This window comes from Cyphellophora europaea, assembly GCF_000365145.1.
Source record: "Cyphellophora europaea CBS 101466 unplaced genomic scaffold supercont1.1, whole genome shotgun sequence".
NCBI classification, from domain to species: Eukaryota; Fungi; Ascomycota; class Eurotiomycetes; order Chaetothyriales; family Cyphellophoraceae; genus Cyphellophora; species Cyphellophora europaea.
This window is the reverse complement of record NW_008481797.1, coordinates 3,303,004-3,323,701: the sequence shown is the minus strand read 5'-3', so window position 1 is coordinate 3,323,701 and position 20,698 is coordinate 3,303,004. Positions and strand designations below refer to the sequence as shown.

Sequence of the window (20,698 nt, the reverse complement as noted above, 5' to 3'; positions counted from 1 at the left end):
CGTCCTACGGCATAGAGTATGCAAGGAATGCGTGACAGTTACCGCCCGAACTTCGGGTATGGTGGCCCACCGCCTCCCATACCAGAGTCTGTGCGCGAGTCAATGTTCGCCTTCGATGGAGTTAGAAAGCCAGCCAACCCCCGCGGTCGCTACGGCCAGAACGGAAACAACAAGAATCGTCAATACGGGCCGAACTATAGGTCTGCACGCAGAACTGCTTCACGTCCCCTTCTGAGCCAGGCACATGGCGCTGGCGAGCAGATGCTACGAGACCCTGCGGCCACCGATAAGTTCCGCAGTGTGGATGAACTCACCGATAGCGATGAGGATGCCATGTCAGAGTCAGATGACGAAGAGCAGCCAGCGAAAAAGGTCAAGACTTCGGCTTCAGACAGCCCAGCTGCAGTTCCCGCCTCCAAATGGTCAAACCCCGACCCGTACACAGCTCTGCCTCCCGCCGCCGAAGGTTCAGGCAAACGAACAGACGTCCTCAAATTGATTCGCAAGGCGAAGATATCGCAAGACAAAGACAGAACTGCTGTAACAGAGGCCGAAGACTTCATCTCATTCGACTTTGGGGATGACTCACCCTTCGCCGCCCCCCAGCCACAGACGACCAGCACCGGACAGATCGATGGTTCTGCCGGCGAGCATCTCGGCAAGCGAAAGCGTGGCCACGATGAAGCCATGCCTCGACCACCTGGCGGCTACCTACCCCCTGACAAGCTTGTCCTGCCAGAGTGGGCGCCGCTGGAGAAGTCCAGCGCGATTCCCTGGTACGAACCACGAGCCGATGGCGACCCGCCCGGCATAGCGTAAGTGTGTCTCCATTCTGTAACCACAATACTGACTGTGGTAGCCTACACAAAGAGGTGATTGATTTTTACGAGTGGGTGAAGCCTCAGGAGTACGAACGAGAAGTTCGCGCAGATGTCCTCCAGCGGCTGTCATTTGCTTTCAATCGTATCGAACCTGGAGAGCTCAAAGCGTTTGGTTCCTATGCTGCTGGCCTCTATCTACCAGTGGGAGATATGGATCTCGTCTATTTCACTCGGTCCTTCAGACCTGGGAATGTGGGAAAGAATGGCATCGCTTTCAAGCCACCGAAGAGATTACTAGACCGATTTGCCAGTCTTTTACGGAATCAGAACATTGCTCGTCCAGGATCTGTTGTTGTCATTCCGTTCGCCAAGGTTCCCATCGTCAAGTTCATCGAAGCACGCAGCGGGTTGAGGGTAGATCTCTCATTCGATAACGACTCCGGCGTCATTGCGAATGAAACTTTTCAGACCTGGAAAGTGGAATACCCTGCCATGCCAGTCATTGTGTCGGTCATCAAACAGTTCCTCATGATCCGAGGCTTGAACGATGTCGCTACCGGAGGGTTGGGCGGGTTCTCGATTATTTGTCTTGTGACCAGCCTCTTGCAGCACATGCCGGGCGCTGACACCACAACCAACCTTGGTCAATTGCTTGTTGAGTTCTTCAATCTATACGGAAATTTGCTGGACCGCCAACATGTGGCCATCAGGATGGATCCACCAGGCTATCTTGACAAGGTACGTTTCAAATCCGTCGACAACGGCTCACTAACGCTTCAGCAGGATCTCTACAAACCTCTACTATTCAGCAACGAGAAGCGCAATCGCCTGACTATCATTGACCCGAATCGACCCGAGAACAACATTTCTGGAGGGACACGTTTGATCGAGGAAATATTCGACTCGTTCGCCCGGGCCTACGACATATTGCAGGAGCGCTTGACTTCATTTGAAGAAGGCGACACCGAGATATGTTTCCTGGAAAACCTTGTTGGCGGCAATTTCACGGCGTACGAGGAACAACGCGAGAAGCTTCGTAGTCTCTATTTCGGTCTTACAGGCCGGGAAGCAGAAGAGCGAAAACCACCCGTCAAGACCAAGTCCGTAAGTTCTCGCAGTGCGCAGTCCAAAGGACTCCAATCACTAAGAGTTAGACCCGAGGGCCGTCGAAAGTGGCCACCAATGCCAAGTCGCTGCTGACGATGGATGATGCCGAACCACAGAAGAAGCTTTCGAAGGCCGAGAACCGAGCAGCACGTCTGAAGGATGCAAGACCCGATCTTGCGAAGAAGCTTGGTGAAACAATCTCAGTTGCAGAAGCAGTCCGAATTGGCGGGTATGCAGATGGAACTGCTATGCATGTTGAAGTTGAGGCAGTGTTGCAGAAGAAGCTAAAGGAAAAGAACACTGCCGAGAAAGCTCGAAAGAAGAAGAAAAAGAAGAAGAGCAAGGCATGATTCCACTCACATTGATAGGGCGTCACCTGCCGCCTCGCACCATTACGATCAGCCCGCGGTCGAAAACCCTTTGCACCTGCTATCAGAGCAGAGATGAAAATGCATGGGTAACTTTGCATAATCCCAAAACATTCAGATCTTTTATTGTCCAATGGACCGCAAGCCTCGTGCAGACAAAGATTGCCGATGGCCTTGCGTAGTTCTCGGTTGCTGATATGCCGCAGTCATAAGTCACCGATGGTCTCAGCTGGGTCGCTCCTGTTCGTGTCGGCTCAGCCGTGCGCAGTTACGACGCTTGAATGCTCGCCTGGTGCATATCAGAAACATTATTATCCTGGCGCTGCAGTGGCCTTGCTTCCTTGAAGCAGCGCAACTTCTGTGCCTTTCTCATCGCTAGGCTTGCTACAAGCAACCTTTCGGGGAGAATAGATATAGGAAATTCATGCGGCAATTGCTCATTGGGAGGTGCTATCCGATATTCGATGCGGTAAGTTTCAATGGCTTGGCTTTCATGACTTGTTCACACCAAGCATATGATCTCTCCTTTACACTTCTTTGCTCAGTGCGTGATTACCGGCCACGTCTCCCTCTCTCCCCATGCCATCTTCACACATGACCATTTGCACGTGGCTGCTGCCTTCTGCCAAGACAAAAGGCTTGGCCGTGAATCCCAGGCTCCACCGCAGCTAGTTGACCTTCTCCGCATCGTAGCCCAACGTTAACCTTGAACATGCATCGCTACCAGTCTGTAGCACCACAATACCTGTCTGCCGCTTGATTCTCCCGCAATTGCCTCCTGCTAGGGGAGATGACCCAGCAGAATGGCGTTGCAGGGTCAGGGTGCAGACCTGAGTGAGCGCATCTTCGCGGACCTTCGCTCCAAAAACCTCGAGACAAAGTCCAGAGCGGCTAACGACCTACGTGACCTTGTCGTACTTTATTCACGCGGTAAGTGAACTGGCGATTTCAAGATACATAAACTGACAGCGATCTAGAATGGGCACCGGAGCGCTTCAGCGCCTTCTACGACCGCATCACCTCCCGCATCTCAGGACTCATCGTACAAGCCCCGGAAGGCACTGACAAGGTCGGAGGCATATTTGCTCTTGACAGACTAATCGACTGCGAGGCCATCGACGCTGCGTCCAAAGTATCAAAGTATTCGAATTATTTGCGCGCTGCGTTGAAGAGCAATGACCCCGCAGTCCTCGATGCGGCGAGCCGCGCACTCGGTCACCTGGCGCGACCGGGAGGGGCGTTCACAGCGGAACTTGTCGAGGCTGAAATGACTTCCGCCTTTGAATGGCTGCAGCCAGACACCAAGCAAGAATCCCGCAAGCTCGCTGCTGTTCTCCTCATTCGCGAACTGGCAAAGAATTCTCCAACACTCGTATATGGATTCATTCCCCAGATATTCGAATTGATCTGGCATGCGCTTCGAGACCCCCGAGACATCATTCGAGAAATCGCCGCTGAGGCCGTCAGTGCCTGCTTTGGGGTCATGATCGCTCGCGACCAACAGTTTCAGGCGCAATGGTTCTCAAAGATCTACACCAAAGCCCTCGACGGCTTACGCTCGCAAAATGTCGACGAAATGCTAGGAGCGCTTCTCATCTTGAAGCAGCTCTTGGAGCAGGGCAACATGTTTATGCATGACTTCTACCGAAACGTCTGCGAACTCATCATTCGATTGAAAGATCACAAGGATCCACGCATTCGTTCTCAGATTGTTCAGACTATCCCCATCCTCGCCAAATACGCCCCGATTGAATTCATCAATCAGTATCTGCACAAATTCATGATCTACCTTCAAACACAACTTAAGAAGAGTCTGGAGAGAAATCAAGCGTTCCTGGCAATCGGACTAATTGCACAAGCTGTTGGGAGTGCGATCGCAACTTATCTCGATGGCATCATCCTCTACATCCGCGAATCTCTCAGCGCAAAGACTAAGAATCGAGCGGCTGTTGATGATGGTCCGATGTTCAAGTGTATCAGTATGCTCGCTCAGGCTGTTGGTCAGACTCTCAGCAAATACATGGAGGCGCTCTTGGATCCGATCTTTGCTTGTGGCCTGACGCCTCCTCTAGAGGAGGCCTTACGGGAGATGGCCCACCATATCCCACCCATTCGCAGTACCATCCAGGATAAACTGCTCGATCTTCTCAGCTTGATTCTGCTAAAGACCCCATATCGACCCCTTGGCTGCCCACCAACACGGATCCCACCACTACCTTCATTCGCCAAGGATTATGGCGGTCTTCCCGCTGAATATCGGGATTCAGAGCTCCGCCTAGCTCTTGTCACTCTGGGTCATTTCGACTTCTCGGGCCACATCCTCAACGAATTTGTTCGAGATGTGACGCTTCGTTATGCGACCCATGACAATCCAGAGATCCGGCTGGCCGCTGCGATCACCTGTTCTCAGCTTTTCATTCGCGATCCGATTCTCAACCAGAAGGGGAACAATGCCATCTTAGTGGTCGGTGAAGTCGTTGACAAGTTACTCACCATGGCTGTCGGTGACTCTGATGCCAACATCAGAACCCAAGTCTTGCATGCCCTGGGTGAGCGCTTTGACAAACACCTTGCTAGACCTGACAACATCCGTTGTCTATTTCTTGCCGTCAATGATGAGGTCTTTTCGGTCCGCGAGGAATCTGTCGGCATCATTGGCCGTCTGACCACAGTCAACCCGGCATACGTCTTCCCTCCTTTACGCAAGCTACTCGTCAATCTCTTGACCGGGCTCGGTTACTCCAACACCGCCAAGCAGAAGGAAGACAGTGCCAAGCTGATCAGCTTGTTCGTCAATAACGCCACTCCTCTAGTGCGAACTTATGTTGAGCCCATGGTGTCCGCGCTTCTACCCAAGGCAGGAGATACCAATCCCGGTGTAGCTTCTACTACGCTCACGGCTCTAGGCGACCTTACCAAGGTTGGCGGTCCGGAGATGAAGACGCATATACCCCAACTCATGCCCATAATCCTTCAGGCCTTACAGGATCTAGGCTCTCACGACAAGCGCGATGCCGCTATGCAGACGCTCAGCAAGCTTGCGGTCAACTCTGGCTATGTCATTGAGCCATATAGACAGTACCCCGAGCTGCTGGGTATCTTGATCAACATCATCAAGACAGAAGCTCACGAGAAGCTCCGTACAGATGCCATCAAACTGGTTGGCGTACTGGGTGCCCTTGACCCATACGAGTACCAGCAGTTGACGGAATCGGCTGCTGAGAACCAAAGCAAGACCGAGGTCCAGCCTGTCTCAGATGTGGCCCTGATCATGCAGGGTTTGACACCTTCTAGCGAGGACTACTATCCCACTGTGGTTATCAACACTCTCATGCAGAACATCCTCGCCGACTCCACCCTTGTGCAATATCATAGCGCGGTCATTGATGCGATAGTGACGATTTTCAAGACCATCGGGATGAAGTGTGTGCCATATCTCGGACAGATCATCCCTGGCTTCTTGACGGTTATTCGCAGTTCCCATGTTACTCGCCTGGACAATTACTTTAACCAACTTGCGATTCTTGTCAATATTGTGCGCCAGCATATTCGAGTCTTCCTTCCGGACATCATTCCGGTAATGCGGGAGTTTTGGAATATCAACAGACAGGTGCAATCAACCATACTCATGCTCATCGAGGCGATCTCCAAATCACTCGAAGGCGAGTTCAAGAGGTATCTCGCAGGCCTTCTACCCTTGATGCTAGGAGTGATCGAGAACGATACCGAGCCCCGTCGAGAATCATCGATCCGCATGCTACAGACCTTCCTAGTATTCGGCGCCAGTGGGGAAGAATACATGCACATGATCATCCCTGCAATCGTGGGCATGTTCGAGAATACGGCTGCTCCGGCTAATGCCAGACGACAAGCTATAGATACTCTCGCTAAATTGTCGCGGGTTGTCAATCTAACCGACTTCGCTTCACTGATGCTGCATCCCCTGGCTAAGATCTTGGGCTCCTCCGAAAAGGTTACTACCAACTCTTCGGAGCGCTCGCTGAAAGCTGCTGCATTGGATTGCGTCTGCGCTCTAATTTATCATCTTGGCCATGACTTTGTACACTACCTTCCGCTTATCGAGCGAGCCACAAAGAGTGGTCAAATTAACTCTGAACGATATCAGAAGCTCATCGACAACCTGAAGTCTGGCAAGCCCTTGCCTGTTGACCTGTATCCTGACGAACAGTACGGCGGTGTGTCTGAAGACACCTCCTACATGAACATCACATCAATGCGCTTGCCGGTCAATCAGCAGCATCTGAAAAATGCATGGGATACATCGCAAAAATCTACCAAGGAGGACTGGCAAGAGTGGATGCGGCGGTTCAGCGTGGAGCTGCTCAAAGAGTCTCCATCTCATGCCCTGAGAGCTTGCGCTAGCCTTGCGGGCGTATATCAGCCCCTGGCGCGAGATCTGTTCAACTCGGCCTTCGTGTCATGCTGGACTGAATTGTACGATCAGTATCAAGAAGAGCTAATTCGTTCTATCGAGAAGGCCCTGACTTCGACCAACATCCCACCAGATATCCTGCAGACACTACTAAACCTGGCGGAATTCATGGAGCACGATGACAAGTCGCTACCAATCGACATTCGGACCCTAGGCCGGTATGCAGCGAAGTGCCACGCATTTGCTAAAGCGCTACATTACAAAGAGCTAGAATTTGAGCAGGACCAGAACAGCCAAAGTGTTGAGGCTTTGATCTCTATCAACAACCAACTCCAACAGTCGGACGCTGCTATTGGCATTCTGCGTCGCGCCCAAGCTTTCGGCGAAGTAGAGCTGAAGGAAGTCTGGTTCGAGCGCTTGCATCGATGGGAAGAAGCTCTTGCTGCTTATCAAAAGAAAGAAGCACTCGAGCCCGAAAACTTCAACCTTGTTATGGGTAAGATGCGCTGCTTGCACGCTCTTGGCGAATGGAAGATGCTGTCCGATATCGCACGCGAGCAGTGGAATTACGCCAGTCAAGAACACCGTCGCGATATGTCTGCACTCGCGGCGGCTGCCGCATGGGGTCGTGGTGAGTGGGACCGTATGGATGATTACATCAGTGTCATGAAGGACAGCTCTCCTGATCGAGCTTTCTTCGGCGCTATTCTGTCGATCCAGCGAAACAATTTCGATGATGCTGATAGGTTCATCTTCCGAGCGCGCGAGGCCCTCAACTCCGAGCTAACCGCCACCATCGGCGAGTCGTACAATCGGGCTTACAGTGTTGTGGTTAGAACCCAAATGCTGGCTGAGCTTGAAGAGATCATCTCCTACAAGCAAGAAGACAATCCAGAAAAGAAGGAATCGCTCAAGGAGCTCTGGAACCGGCGTCTTCTGGGCTGCCAAGCAAATGTTGAGGTTTGGCAGCGCATGCTGAAAGTCCGAGCTCTGGTCTTGCGGCCTGAAGAGAACCCGGATATCTGGATCAAATTTGCCAACCTGTGCCGGAAGTCAGAGCGTATTGGCCTTGCCGAACGATCGCTCATCAGCCTCGGCGGTGTCACCGACAATAACGACATTGCGCCTCCTGCAGTCGCCTATGCCCGTTTGAAGTTCATTTGGGCTACTGGCAATAAATCTGAGGCTCTCGCGGCTCTGAAAGACTTTACTCAACGCAAGGCTGACCAATATCAGCAACGTCGGACTCGGTTGGCTCTACCCAATAACCAACACAATGGTTCGAATGGGCTAGAAGGCGCGGCTCATGAGATTCTTGTACGCCAGCGCGAGGAGGAAAACGTCGATCGCCTCGGCATACTCCTGGCTAAATGCTATCGCCGACAAGGCCAGTGGCAATCTTACGTGCTTCGGTCAGATTGGACCAGCTCAGCAGCAAGAGACGCTGCCAATGAGATTCTATACTCGTACGAGGAGGCGACGCGCTTTAACAAAGGTTGGTACAAGGCGTGGCATGCATACGCCCTTGCCAACTTTGATGTGGTGACAAACATGGCGTCGCATAGCGACCCGGACCGTAATCGCCAACTACCGGAGCAAGCTGTCCACAGCCACGTTGTGCCTGCAGTCAGAGGTTTCTTCCAGTCCATCAAGCTGTCTAAGAACAGCTCACTTCAAGACACACTGAGATTACTCACTCTTTGGTTCGCTCATGGCGGCCATGCTGAGGTTAATCAGGCAATCATTGAGGGCTATTCAGAGGTGCCAATCAACGTCTGGCTTGAGGTTATCCCGCAACTTATTGCTCGAATCAATGTGCCAAATAGCCGCATCCGTGGTTCGGTCCACCGCTTGCTCGGCGAGGTTGGCAAAGCTCACCCTCAGGCTCTGGTCTATCCATTGACAGTTGCGATGAAGTCTGCTGCGGCCCGTCGTGCCAACTATGCCACGCAGATCATGGACAATATGCGTGTGCATAGTCCCATATTGGTCGAGCAGGCCGACCTTGTCAGCCATGAACTGATCCGCGTTGCAGTGCTATGGCATGAGCTTTGGCACGAAGGTTTGGAGGAGGCTTCGCGACTGTACTTCGGTGATCACGATACAGAAGGCATGTTTGCGACCCTGGAGCCGTTGCACGCCTTACTCGATCGAGGCCCTGAGACTCTTCGAGAAATCTCGTTCGCCCAAGCTTTCGGTCACGACCTGTCCGAGGCTCGAAGCTTCTGCAATACCTACCGACGCAATGGCGAGCTCGGAGACCTCAATCAGGCCTGGGACTTGTACTATTCCGTCTTCCGGAAGATTGCTCGACAGTTGCCACAGCTAATCAGTCTTGATCTGAAATATGTCTCACCTCGACTGAAAGACGCGCACGATCTAGATCTTGCGGTGCCCGGTCTCTACCAAGCAGGCAAGCCAGTTACGAAGATTGTCCACTTTGACCACGTCCTCACGGTGATTCCATCGAAACAGCGACCTCGCAAGATGACTCTGAAGGGCTCCGATGGCGTAACGTACGCCTTCCTCCTCAAAGGCCACGAGGATATCCGACAGGACGAGCGTGTCATGCAACTCTTCGGTCTGGTCAATACTCTCCTGAACTCAGATACCGAGAGCTTCAAGCGACATCTCAGCATCCAACGCTTTCCCGCCATTCCTCTGTCGCAGAGCTCCGGACTTATTGGGTGGGTGCCGAACTCGGACACCTTGCACAATCTTATCAAAGAATATCGTGAATCGCGTCGCATCCTTCTCAACATCGAGCACCGTATTATGCTGCAGATGGCTCCAGACTACGATAATCTGACTCTGATGCAAAAAGTCGAAGTCTTCGGATACGCGATGGACAACACCACCGGAAAAGACCTGTACCGCGTGCTATGGCTGAAGTCTAAGAGCTCCGAGGCCTGGTTAGAGCGTCGGACCAACTATACTCGCTCGTTGGCTGTTATGAGCATGGTCGGATACATCCTCGGTCTCGGTGACCGTCACCCTTCGAACTTGATGCTTGATCGAGTGACTGGCAAGATTATTCACATTGATTTTGGCGACTGTTTTGAAGTGGCGATGCACCGCGAGAAATATCCCGAACGAGTTCCTTTCCGGCTGACGCGCATGTTGACCTTTGCCATGGAAGTCAGCAACATTGAAGGATCCTTCCGCATCACGTGCGAGAACACGATGCGCGTTATTCGGGAGAATAAAGAATCACTTCTGGCTGTACTGGAAGCGTTCATTCACGATCCGCTCCTCAATTGGCGTCTCAACACTCGCGAGTCGCCACCTCGGCCCCACTTCCGTTCGGAACGCCGTGCTAGCATTGTCAACGTGCCGGGTGGTCGCGGCTTGGGTGAGGAGGAGCGCAGCCCGATCGAGCATGCACGTGAGAACCCGATGGCGCAGAGTCAGGTTGGCGCGCCTCCCGGACGGCGCGCACGCCGCAGTTCCATCATTGATCCAGCGATCACAGGCGGTAGTCTCCTCAACCAAGCCAGTGAAGGCGGCAATGCTCAAGAGCGTGAAGTACAGAACGCTCGGGCGCTGCAGGTCTTGGCGCGCATCAAGGATAAGCTGACGGGCAAGGACTTCACCCCTGGCAGCAACAGTGCAGCAGCAGCGACGGTTGGCGTCAATGGCCACGGCCAGACGAACGGACAGGTGAATGGAAATGGACCCATAACGGGAGAAATGGCATTACAGGAAGCCAGTGGTCTGGGGGTGAATGAGCAAGTGGAGAAGCTCATTGAGCAAGCGACCAAGGTGGAGAATCTGTGTCAGCATTACATTGGATGGTGCAGCTTTTGGTAATGGTATCACGCATCAGCGAGTGGCGTCTGCACGCGCCATGGAACTTGGACAGGCAAGGAATATGGGGCATTCATGATCGAGGTTAGCAGTGGATGTCCTATGTATGATCAAGGAATGGGTAATGGGAGAAACCAGCTGCAGCGATATTGACCAAGGTTTAGCCTTGAGGAATCGAGAACAGCGCCAGAGAATGGCGCGAATGCTCGTGTTGTTGTTGCTTGCTAATTTTGCATTCCGTGCCAACTTCCCAAAGCATGTAGCCCTGGTCTGCCTTTCCTCTAAAGAGGACAGGATCACCGCTATCCAAGACGAACTCCGGACAAGTCGAGCAGACGCGTGTCCCAATCCGCCATGATCATTCATGGTCCATGGTACTTCTAGTGGACTTCTAGTGGAGCGCGCAACGTCTTGAGCCTATGCGACATACCAGCCCGTTGGTGATCGCTCCGTACCAAGCGACCATCCTCCCAGTGTCCCAGCCAGTACTCGAAATCCTAACCAACGACATCTGACACAAGCAATGCTGAACACCCATACTCTACAGGTCCTCCTCTCCTCGTGCCTGGCGCAGCCCCGAAAGGGTAAGAGGTTTCCCGACCAGGCCAATCGGGGACTTACGGTTCAGGCGGCCAACCTCTTCCTACCAACAGCAGTCATTGACTTTGGCATGCCGTCCCATTTCCGCCCGCCCCTCCCTTGTACTATGCCCGGATGTCTTAGAGTCAAAGACGTTGTTCAATGGCTGGCCTTGCCGAAGTAAGTTGACGCATACAAAGGTTCACGGCACATTGTCTACCTCCAGCCACCACAACAGGACCGATACGTCGAGCCTTGCAAGGATCGGACAACTCATGTCGTCAGCAACATGTTGACACTTGAACTCTCGCCCAAAACATGCCTCTATTCGAAATTTACCCCAGCCACCTCCGTGATTCTACCATCCAACCCCCCAGGCCCTTCCCTGTATATACAGGTACCACGACATCACCACTTACGAGCAGTAGCTAGTCAAGCCATCCTTTCCAATACACATCCACGCAGGACGTTACGACATCAACGAAGTTCAACGTGAAACTGATATACATACCCCAATATCCCAAAAGGACTCCCCTCCCATTTCCCATCCCCCATCAAACCAAATATCCACATTCCTGGACTGCGCGCCGCTCCGATCACAACAATCATCCCAAGAATCTTTGCTTGGAACAAGTACCGCGCAAGGCCTTTTGAACGTCCTCCGGTTCCGTACGCCGCCATCCCATTTCCAACCCTTGCCGTCACCACCAGCTCACCCAGCACCTTCGTTTTAGTTTGATTTTTTTGGTATAGTCACTCTCTTTTTCTCCAGAATCCAGGCTCCCTCAGCAAGCAAACCAAACCAAACAGCACAATGAAGTTCGCCGCAACCCTCTCAGCGGCGCTACTGGCCGTCTCAACCGCCACCGCCGCGGCGGTGAGCGACAAGCGTGACCTGCTCGGGCTTGGCGGCTCGAACGGCGGACCGGGCCAGTGGGCGTGCGGTCTATCGCAGGACAACATCGATGACCTGATCAACGGATACAGTACGTACCTCTCCTTCTGCATCATCTCCATGACGGAACATTCGCCCATGCTTCACGGCGTCCCACCTCAATCCCCAACGCAAGAACCGCGCCGAACCACTTACTAACACCCCCGCCCCCAACAGCCCTCCTCCTCACCTCCCCCGGCAGCGCCACCTTCAACGCCACCGCCGCCCGCATCCTCGCCTCCAACTTCACCGTCTACAGCGACAGCATCAACAGCCTCGCCTCCCGGCCCCTCGGCCAACCCTCCTTCCCCCCCGGCCGCGACGGCTTCGTCGCCTCCCAATTCTCCACCCCGCCCATCCCCGTCCTGACCACCACGGACGTCTACGTCGGCGGCTACTGGAACGGCACGGCCAGCAACCCGTCCGGTGGCGTGCGCGGCGGGAACAGCTGGTACGGCGGCAATCAGGGCCAGTTGTGCAGTGATCTCAAGGTCAGCTGGCGCTGGACCGCCAGCGGGATCGGGAGTAACACGTATCCCGTCAACGGCATTGTGGATTTCGTGCTGGTGCCGGGGAACACGGGCTTGGGGCAGGATAAGTTGGTGGTGGAGACGGTGTTTGCCGAGTTCAATACCGCGGCATGGTTGTTGGACTTGGGCGTGCAGTGTGTGGCGCCCGCGGTGGCGCAAGGGTCGGCGTGAGGCGGGAAAGTGAGTGAGTGTGTGTGTGTAATTCCAGTGTTGGATATTGGACACGGCGTTGAGGCTTTGTACGTCCGCTGTGGACGTCCTCGTTCTAGACGGGGTGGATTACTTTCGATGTGCACATATCAATGGCACGGATGATATTGAGGTGTTTTTTTATTCCCATAACATAATGGATATGGCATATCATTCCGAGGTTATCGAGTTTCGGTACGTGCCTACCGGGTCTCATTTCTTCCTCTTCTGATTCCCCATCGCGATTGTGCAGTTGATCAGACATCTGTCAACCGGAAATCCAATAGGTGCAGATGGGCATTGTGTCAAAGGCTATCAATGATGATGGGTCGATGGCGTTTTTGTAGGCCGGAACGCCTTGCTGCCGTGCCGAGAGGTGCGGTGGTGGAACCCTCGGTCGAAGCCCGCATAATCGTTTAGCTTGAACGAGCAATCCATTATGCACCAGCATAATATCCGCGAGGGGCGATGTGCAGTGCATATAAGCATGGGTGATGGTAGGCTAGTGCATTGCTTCTTTAAGGCAGAGCAGGGTTAAACTAGCCTTCCAGAACATGTCTGTTATTCATCTGTCGTCAACACCTGACGAGTAAGCGAGCATGTGACACTCAACCCCGCAGATGGGACCATCGAGGCTGAAAACATATTGCTTCTCGATGTAAAGAACCCGCGGCAGATGTTTCCCTGTGGAAAAATCCATCGCTCATCCGACTCGTCCGAAGAAAGGTGTGATGTGCTCCAGTGTACTAGCGGAGCTCGGTCTGGTACGAGGTCGGAACCAGCAGACGCCGAGCCGAGCCAAGGCCCTCAGAAACGGATTCCGAGGTTTGAATACTCCCGATCCTTCATCCAATCCCACAACCAATGCAAGGAGGGCGAGGCTCGTGTAGTCTGTGCGATAATTGCTGAAAGGGCCGGGTTGCGATGTGGGCCACTCATCGGCGTGAGGAAGCCCGAGAAGATCTGGATTCGCGCGAAGTGGTCGGACTGACCTTGTTCAAGGTCGCAGCGCTACTGCTGCTTCGTGACCGCTCCCGCCCATCTCTAGGAGGAGGAGCATGATATGTTCCATGGAAGATGAAGGCAGCGACTCTATGCAGCAGTGGCTTTTGTGACGGTGACGACGGGCCGGTGGCCTTTGCCTGGCTTTGCCGCCTGGACAGGGATTTTGAGACTGATGTCGATGGCATGTTCTATGGCGTCGATTTCAGTTGTAAGGTGATCTAGCATGTTCGCGTGGAGGACCATGCGGCGGAGGTGACAGTCCGGGCGATGGGCTTCGGTCTGCAGGCGAGTGGAGGCGTTGTTGGCCAGCAAGTAGAGTTGGATCGTGTGCGAGGCTTTGTCCGTTGTCATGAGGAAGGCAGATCGCAAACCATAGCTGTTTGGCAATGTCTCGAGATCACATCAGAGGAAGTGCAGTATGCGAAATCGACCCAAATATAATATGTCCGCTAGACAGGTGAGGCTCGTTGTGCAGAGACACCGGGCACGGCGTCACATGCAGCCTAACACGGCACTGCTCGGAAGCCGAGGGGATGGTGAATAAGGTAATCGAGGGGTGTTGTAGAAGATTCGGAAGATGGACTCAGCATGTGCCGCCAGGCATGGACGGGTACTGCGTGATATATGGGAACTCATGACAGCCCCCACATGGGAGGGCGAGGCAACAGGCAGCGCTCCTTGATACTGAGCTGGCACAGTAGTGTGCGAGCATCTTCGCAAACTGGACCCTAAGCGGGTTAGCGAGGCTGAGGCCAGCGTAAGCTGAGAATGGATTCTACCCATGTATCATCAGACGAGTTTTGTGCGGCCGTAGAGCTGATCTTTGCTGAGTGGCTAGGCTCGCCTACTCGTCGCGGCCTGATGCATAATTCTGGGAAAGGGCCGACAATCACTCCGTAAGCTCGGATTCCGGTTTGCAGGTTTGCAGCTCCCTCTTTTGACGCGTATTCGGGCCCGTGAGGTCGTTCAAGGCCCCGTATGCTATTCTTGTTTAAGACTGGTGCAGCTGCCCAGGCTGGCCTGAAAATACATTCCGTCGTAAATGAGGTCTTGTCGTTGATCTTCTTGTGTTTCAAATCACCATTAGTCGAAAGCACGGTCGGTCTTTGCTTGGCTACGGCATGGAACTCGCGGTGTTATATCATTCAAGGATAAAACGAGCATGATGGCCGACCTTCCTGGTTGATGATTGAAACGGGATAGCTATTCGAAGAGTGAGGTCACCGTGCCAATTCGGTCACGATGTGGCGCGATACCACTCGCTTCATTGCTTGAAGGCATGGCTGCAGTGAGTTCTCGATAAATGTGATGGAAAAGCAGATGCAAGTGCCGTGCAGATACGCCTGAATTGATGCACGACTGTGCAGCTAAGGTGCCAAGCGCCGCGATTGCTTGCAACTGCCTGCCAGGGTCAATAAAAATGAGGGGAGGGCTCCCCGGACTCACAGCCCATCACACCACAACACCATAATCACTCGACAGCTGTTCTATATGCTTATGCTGACTACAAACAATATCGGGAAGACCAAATAGGTTGGTTCATGATGCTACAACAACTGACTTGGCAAGATTCGATGACGTCTCGTTACAGGGGGTGGATGCCCGTCAATGTTGTCGACATCTGCGAACAGCGCTCCTCCTGCTTCTCCGACAACACCACTTGAGGTTTTCAGCCTAAAGCAGATTCCCCTCGCGCTACAATGACTCGCAGTGGGGAAATGATGTCGTTGTATAATCCTCGGCTTCGACTTTGTAGCATGCCGAAGTAGGTCAACTACCGATGTTGCTTGAATGGATAAACCGACTGGTAGTTACGACGGTACCCCTACGCTCACATTCCTCTTCCACGGTGAACATCACTGTTCAACATGAAGGTCGTGAACATTTTCCCTTCTCTCTGTGCGCTGCCCGGTTACTGCAGTCCCACATGGAACGACCATGGTGGTCTCACTGTGAGTACCTCGTCGGGATCAATTTACGGCAAGATCGATCCCGCTGCACCAGACGTACGCCAGTATCTGGGAATCCCTTTCGCCAAATCACCCCTGGATGATCTGAGATTTGCGCCTCCACAGGCGCTAGACAGCAGCGCGGCTACGAACCGCGTCCACGCAACCGAGCTGCCCCAAAGTTGTATGCAGTTCTTGGGCTCGGGCGCCTCGGTGTACAACCGCGAAATCCTCGAATTCGGCCTTCAAGGCCTCAACACTACTGGCAGTGTCACCGAAGACTGCCTGACTCTGTCTGTATGGGCACCAAAGAACGCTAAAAAGCAAGAGCTTCTTCCAGTGCTAATATATGTCTATGGTGGCGCGTTCCAGACTGGTGGTCAGGACGTGCCTTATCAAATCCCAACCCAGTGGGTGCAACGTACCCAGGATCACATCGTGGTGTCATTCAACTATCGACTCAACATCTTCGGATACCCAAATGCTGCTGGTATCAATCCTACGGCCCAGAACGTGGGATTGTTAGACCAACGTCTGGCGGTCGAATGGGTACGGGACAACATTGCAGAGTTCGGCGGAGATGCTTCCAGAATGGTCCTTTGGGGCCAGAGCGCAGGCTCAACGGCCGTTGTGAACTTCGTCTACTCGTATGCTGAGGATCCCATCATCTCCGGCTTCATCGCAGACTCGGGAGTCCCCCAGGATGCCCCTAGCGCGCCACCCGCCTCAAATTTCACCTTTGTTGCCTCAAATCTTGGTTGCGGTGACCTGTCACCGTCCGCAGAACTCGCTTGCATGCGGAAGCTCCCGGCCGCCGACCTCGAGAACTTCCTTGCCAACTACTCCAACACGCAGACGCAGCCTGCCCTCCGCTTTTGGCCCATCCCCGACAATGTGACAATGCCCTACAACTTCACCGACCGTGCTCTAAAGGGCAAACTCCCTTCGATTCCTGGCATCATCGGCAGCAACGCGCAAGATGGCGTGCCCTTCGCGCCCTACAACCCTTCGGGCCCCAACGCCACAACCGCCGAGAACGCTCGCCTCTCTGTTTTCTTCTGCCCGGTAACGTACCAGATCCATCTCCGCCAGCAAGCCGGCCTCGACACCTTCTCGTACTTCTACGGTGGTAACTTCAGCAACATTGCGCCCAAGCCATGGCTGGGAGCGTATCACTCGGGAGAGCTCCCGCTCATATTCGGGACCCATCCGGATTTCCGAGGACCGAGTACAGCATTCGAGTACGAGACCAGTCACGCCATGCAGGATGCGTGGGTGGCATTTGCTGCTGGTGGCGCGAAAGGGTTGGAGAGCACAGGATGGAAGACGTATACGGCTCTAGGAGATAATTCGGTGAGGAACTTTGGGAACGCGACTACAGGAGAGGCAGTGGGGGACGTTGCGCTGGGCTGGTCCGAGCAGAGGTGCCAGGGATCCATGCTCAAGTCCTCCTTGTAGACAGTCGAATCGGATTGTGAACACGAGTGGAAACAGCATGTTTGATCGAGACCTGGGCGGCAGCGATTCGTAATTCACCTGTCAAAGCGCATATCAGCCGACCTTCTAGGGGCCCCTAAGCTCACTCCGCAGTCTCCATTCTGCTAGCACTATCATGATTACCGCATAGGCACCAAACGACCTTTCCCCCCACCACTGTCGTGGATGTGGCCTGGAAGCCCTGTAGCACTACGCTTGTAAAACGTCGGGCACTTCATCCGTCGTGACCAAGGCATTTGATCGATCATGATCTGTCGTCCAGAGTCTGGATGCTGGATGCATTTGAGATCGTGGCGTCTTTGACCCACATCGCCGGGTGTAGCTTTGTTTGTTCAACTGCACCTCGCTGCCGATGTCTCTTTCGCCTCAAAGTTCCCGTCGTCTGTAGTTGCTATCATGTCAGGCTCGCTGACAGTTTGAAGAGCAGGTTTGATCGTTCTGTCGCAGAAGCCAACAGTCAAGTTCGCGCTCAGTCGAGGTTAAGCCAGAATGTGCTTTCGTACCAGGCATACCTGCTTAGTCTTTCGTCTTGCACGACCTCAATACTGCTCTTCATGCTATAGTGGAGTTTGGCGGGCAGTTTCCTCCTCTCGTGATAATCTGTTATCCTTTTGATTTGGGGGATGGACTTCTCAGCGTCATCGAAGGGCAAAGGACGAGGAGTTGGGAATGTCGTCGTCCAGATCAGTCTCCTGACAAAGACCTTGACCAAAGGGCTTTCTTCTGCGAGCTTGCTTGCTCTACGTGCACGAGGAGCTCTGATGACAAGACAGCGGCCCAAGGCGTTGACACGGGGACTGAGTTCATTGTTGACCTGCCTGCAGGCTAGCAACAAGGGCGCCCATGGCGTTGAGACACGGAGAGTGGTAGCCTGGACTTGGAGGTTATTGTTGTCCTCATCATTGAGAAACTCGTCGTAGATCATGCCTCGGACCTCGCCGGGGAGTGAGAGAAATGTGGGAGCCATGAGAGATGCGGGAGTGTCGATTCTGGTCTGAGGGAATCTAGAAGGAAAGATGTCGCGGGATGGGTGTGCGTCTCATTAATGATTGCGTGGAAGCTTAGGTCGAAGAACCTACCGCTAGAGAGCTTTGATGCGTTGCTGGGGCGGTGTACTTGAGTAAGAGAGGACGGTGCCACATGGGAGGGTCACTTGGGGGAAGGAAGTTGGCCTTAGCAGTCAGCCTGCCAGCTGCAAACAACGATTGAGGCGGCGGTAACTCTTCTCTGATGTGTTGACGATATCGAAACTCCATCATCTCTCCTGTCCATAACCTGCAGCATATAATCACATATCACTCTCGTTTCTTGCCGTCAATGCCAGACGAACCACAAGATATACACAACGACCGAGCCTAGTGACGCCCACGCCGCTTCTGAACCCCCTCATCTGCCTGTTGCAGTGGCTGGAGCCCGTCTCAATATTTGACGCCCGCTGAACAACATCCAGGTCGCACCGCTACCTCATTTGCCTTTCTCCACGGCCTCGGTTTTTGCCTCAACCATCTCTCCCACGTGCATGTCAAGCTCCTCCAGGTGTGCACGATGCCGTGCCAATTTCTCCTGGATCTTCTTCAAGCTACATCAGAAACGCATCATCAGTACGGCGGACGTAGCAAGTAGAGGAAAGCAATTACTTCTCGAGCTCCCGTTGGTGGATATACATATTCTCCAGAGCTTGCTCCCTCTTCTGGAAAGAGTCGCTGCCACAAGTCAGCCAACTGCACAGATATAGTCCGGATGCTCTCACCTCGCAGCCTCTCCTCCAGGACGCACAGAGCCAGTGTCACCCGCCGATGATTGTGAGCCCAACATTCTTGCTGTGAGTGGCTGCCGCACTACCGGCCGCAAGATTGCCAGTGGACGAGCTTTCAAGTTTGACGTGGAAAAGCGTAACATTGTGCTTGTTTTTGATATGGATGTCGTGGAGGAACTCACTTCCGAGATGGTCTCCGTCGCAATTTATGGTCGTACGGTACACCAGTGCGCGCGTTTTTGCTTATGTACACAACAGTACCATGTGGCGTGATGGCTGGCACGAGGCTCGGAAGACAGGGGCAAAGCTTAGCCATAGCCAGACGGGAATATTCCGGGCTTGGGCACCACGCCTGTGTCGCTGCGGGACTTATCACGGGAAGGTGAGCAGCCGTTCAGGTAAGAACAGAGGGCAGCTACAAGAGATTCTGAAACGTGTCGGCTGGCATAGAGTCGCTGGTTGCAACGGAACAGCCGATGAAGCAGTCGAGTTGCAACATGGAGAGCTGCTGAGGGATGATTTTGGGGAGGGGATTGAATTCAAACTAGGGAACGGTGCAGGTCATGTGCTGATGTGGAAAGTAGAGCGAGAGTACCATGCATGGCTGGAAAAGCGAGTGAAGCGAGCTCAGAATCGGGTCGACTGAGTATAAGGCGCCGCCAATATTGCATGGTGGCCACTGGCATCATCATCATCATCGCGGCGCTGTGGCTGAATCCACCACGCCACAACCTGTATTAATACACATGCTAAACACCATCCCCCCAATATCATTAATGGGACACGCAGAAAGGGCGTCAACCATGTCGTTTCAATGTCATCAGTCGGCCACACCTCACCAACCCCTTCACCACATCATATAGCCCTCCTCAAGCCAGCGTCTTCCCCTTCTTCTTCAGCACCACATGATCCCACTCCCCCGCGAACCTCCCATCCTCGTCCCTAAAATCAATAACCCCGTCTCCCATATCCAGCGAACTGTCCCGCCTCGACAGACTCGTCGATCGTCTCAACAGCGGCGCTGGCGTCCTCTCCACATGCTTCTTCTTCTCCTCCTCCTCCGCCTCCGAGGAAGCCACAAAGACCGGCGCAGTCTTGCTGCGAGAGAACTGCTTGATGAATTGACCAGCCTTGTCCTCCCAGAGCTCGTGCTTCTTGTGTTGTTGGTGGGTCTTTGGCGACTTGTTGGATGCCGCCGTGGTGGCGGCGGGTGTGCAGTGCTGCTTCGCCTCGTCCGCCCAGTGGCGTGGACTGTGCACGATACCGCAGGCTTTGCAGATTACTAGGGCCAGGTCAGCGAGCGCTCAAGAGGATGACACCGGCGGCGTACTTACCGGTTTGTGTTTTTGGTAGGTCGTTCATGCTGGGAACTTGTTGGTTGTGATTGATTTTCCTGACTTTGGTTGTGCTACGTCTTTACCTGGATCGCGTAGCGCCCCGCCATTGATATACGTGCCCAGCATGGGGTACGCATCGAACGCCATGGAACTACGGCATCACGACAACATGCTCGCGCGCTCTTTACGAGAACTCACGGGCTAGGCGTGCGGAATTCAAGCGTGTGACCATAAGAAGCGCGTGGTGTGATGTGAGGTCGGTAATGCTCGGGGTGAAGTCGGAGTTGGCCGAACACCCCAAAAAAGCCTCAGCCGCGCCTGGATTCATCCCTTCTCTCGGCGCCTTGCAGATGATTGTTGATGTGGTCTGATCGAACCATCAGGTGGTTGCCAGAACACTCAGAACCATGGCTTGGTTGTGTCCAT

General features: G+C 53.7%; 6 protein-coding genes across 6 annotated transcripts; 4 read left to right on the top strand and 2 right to left on the bottom strand.

Annotated features, from left to right (window-relative positions):
- Positions 1–27: 27 nt before the first annotated feature.
- HMPREF1541_01272 (uncharacterized protein) lies at positions 28–2,278 on the top strand (the record flags this gene model as incomplete). Its single annotated transcript, XM_008713572.1, has 4 exons — positions 28–815; positions 860–1,559; positions 1,605–1,925; positions 1,976–2,278. The coding sequence occupies 4 exons, from the start codon at positions 28–30 to the stop codon at positions 2,276–2,278; spliced, it is 2,112 nt and encodes a 703-aa protein (XP_008711794.1).
- Positions 2,279–3,099: 821 nt separating this feature from the next.
- On the top strand, positions 3,100–10,499 carry HMPREF1541_01271 (uncharacterized protein; the record flags this gene model as incomplete). The annotated part of the gene is made up of 2 exons (XM_008713571.1): positions 3,100–3,226; positions 3,274–10,499. 2 exons carry the CDS (start codon positions 3,100–3,102, stop codon positions 10,497–10,499), a joined length of 7,353 nt encoding a protein of 2,450 aa, XP_008711793.1.
- Positions 10,500–11,889: 1,390 nt separating this feature from the next.
- On the top strand, positions 11,890–12,710 carry HMPREF1541_01270 (uncharacterized protein; the record flags this gene model as incomplete). The annotated part of the gene is made up of 2 exons (XM_008713570.1): positions 11,890–12,061; positions 12,187–12,710. The coding sequence occupies 2 exons, from the start codon at positions 11,890–11,892 to the stop codon at positions 12,708–12,710; spliced, it is 696 nt and encodes a 231-aa protein (XP_008711792.1).
- A 2,891-nt stretch (positions 12,711–15,601) lies between these two features.
- HMPREF1541_01269 (uncharacterized protein) lies at positions 15,602–17,140 on the top strand (the record flags this gene model as incomplete). Its single annotated transcript, XM_008713569.1, has 1 exon — positions 15,602–17,140. One exon carries the CDS (start codon positions 15,602–15,604, stop codon positions 17,138–17,140), a length of 1,539 nt encoding a protein of 512 aa, XP_008711791.1.
- A 1,503-nt stretch (positions 17,141–18,643) lies between these two features.
- On the bottom strand, positions 18,644–18,994 carry HMPREF1541_01268 (uncharacterized protein; the record flags this gene model as incomplete). The annotated part of the gene is made up of 3 exons (XM_008713568.1): positions 18,644–18,758; positions 18,817–18,882; positions 18,930–18,994. The coding sequence occupies 3 exons, from the start codon at positions 18,992–18,994 to the stop codon at positions 18,644–18,646; spliced, it is 246 nt and encodes an 81-aa protein (XP_008711790.1).
- An 810-nt stretch (positions 18,995–19,804) lies between these two features.
- Positions 19,805–20,297, bottom strand: HMPREF1541_01267 (uncharacterized protein; the record flags this gene model as incomplete). Its single annotated transcript, XM_008713567.1, has 2 exons — positions 19,805–20,217; positions 20,270–20,297. 2 exons carry the CDS (start codon positions 20,295–20,297, stop codon positions 19,805–19,807), a joined length of 441 nt encoding a protein of 146 aa, XP_008711789.1.
- Positions 20,298–20,698: the final 401 nt, after the last annotated feature.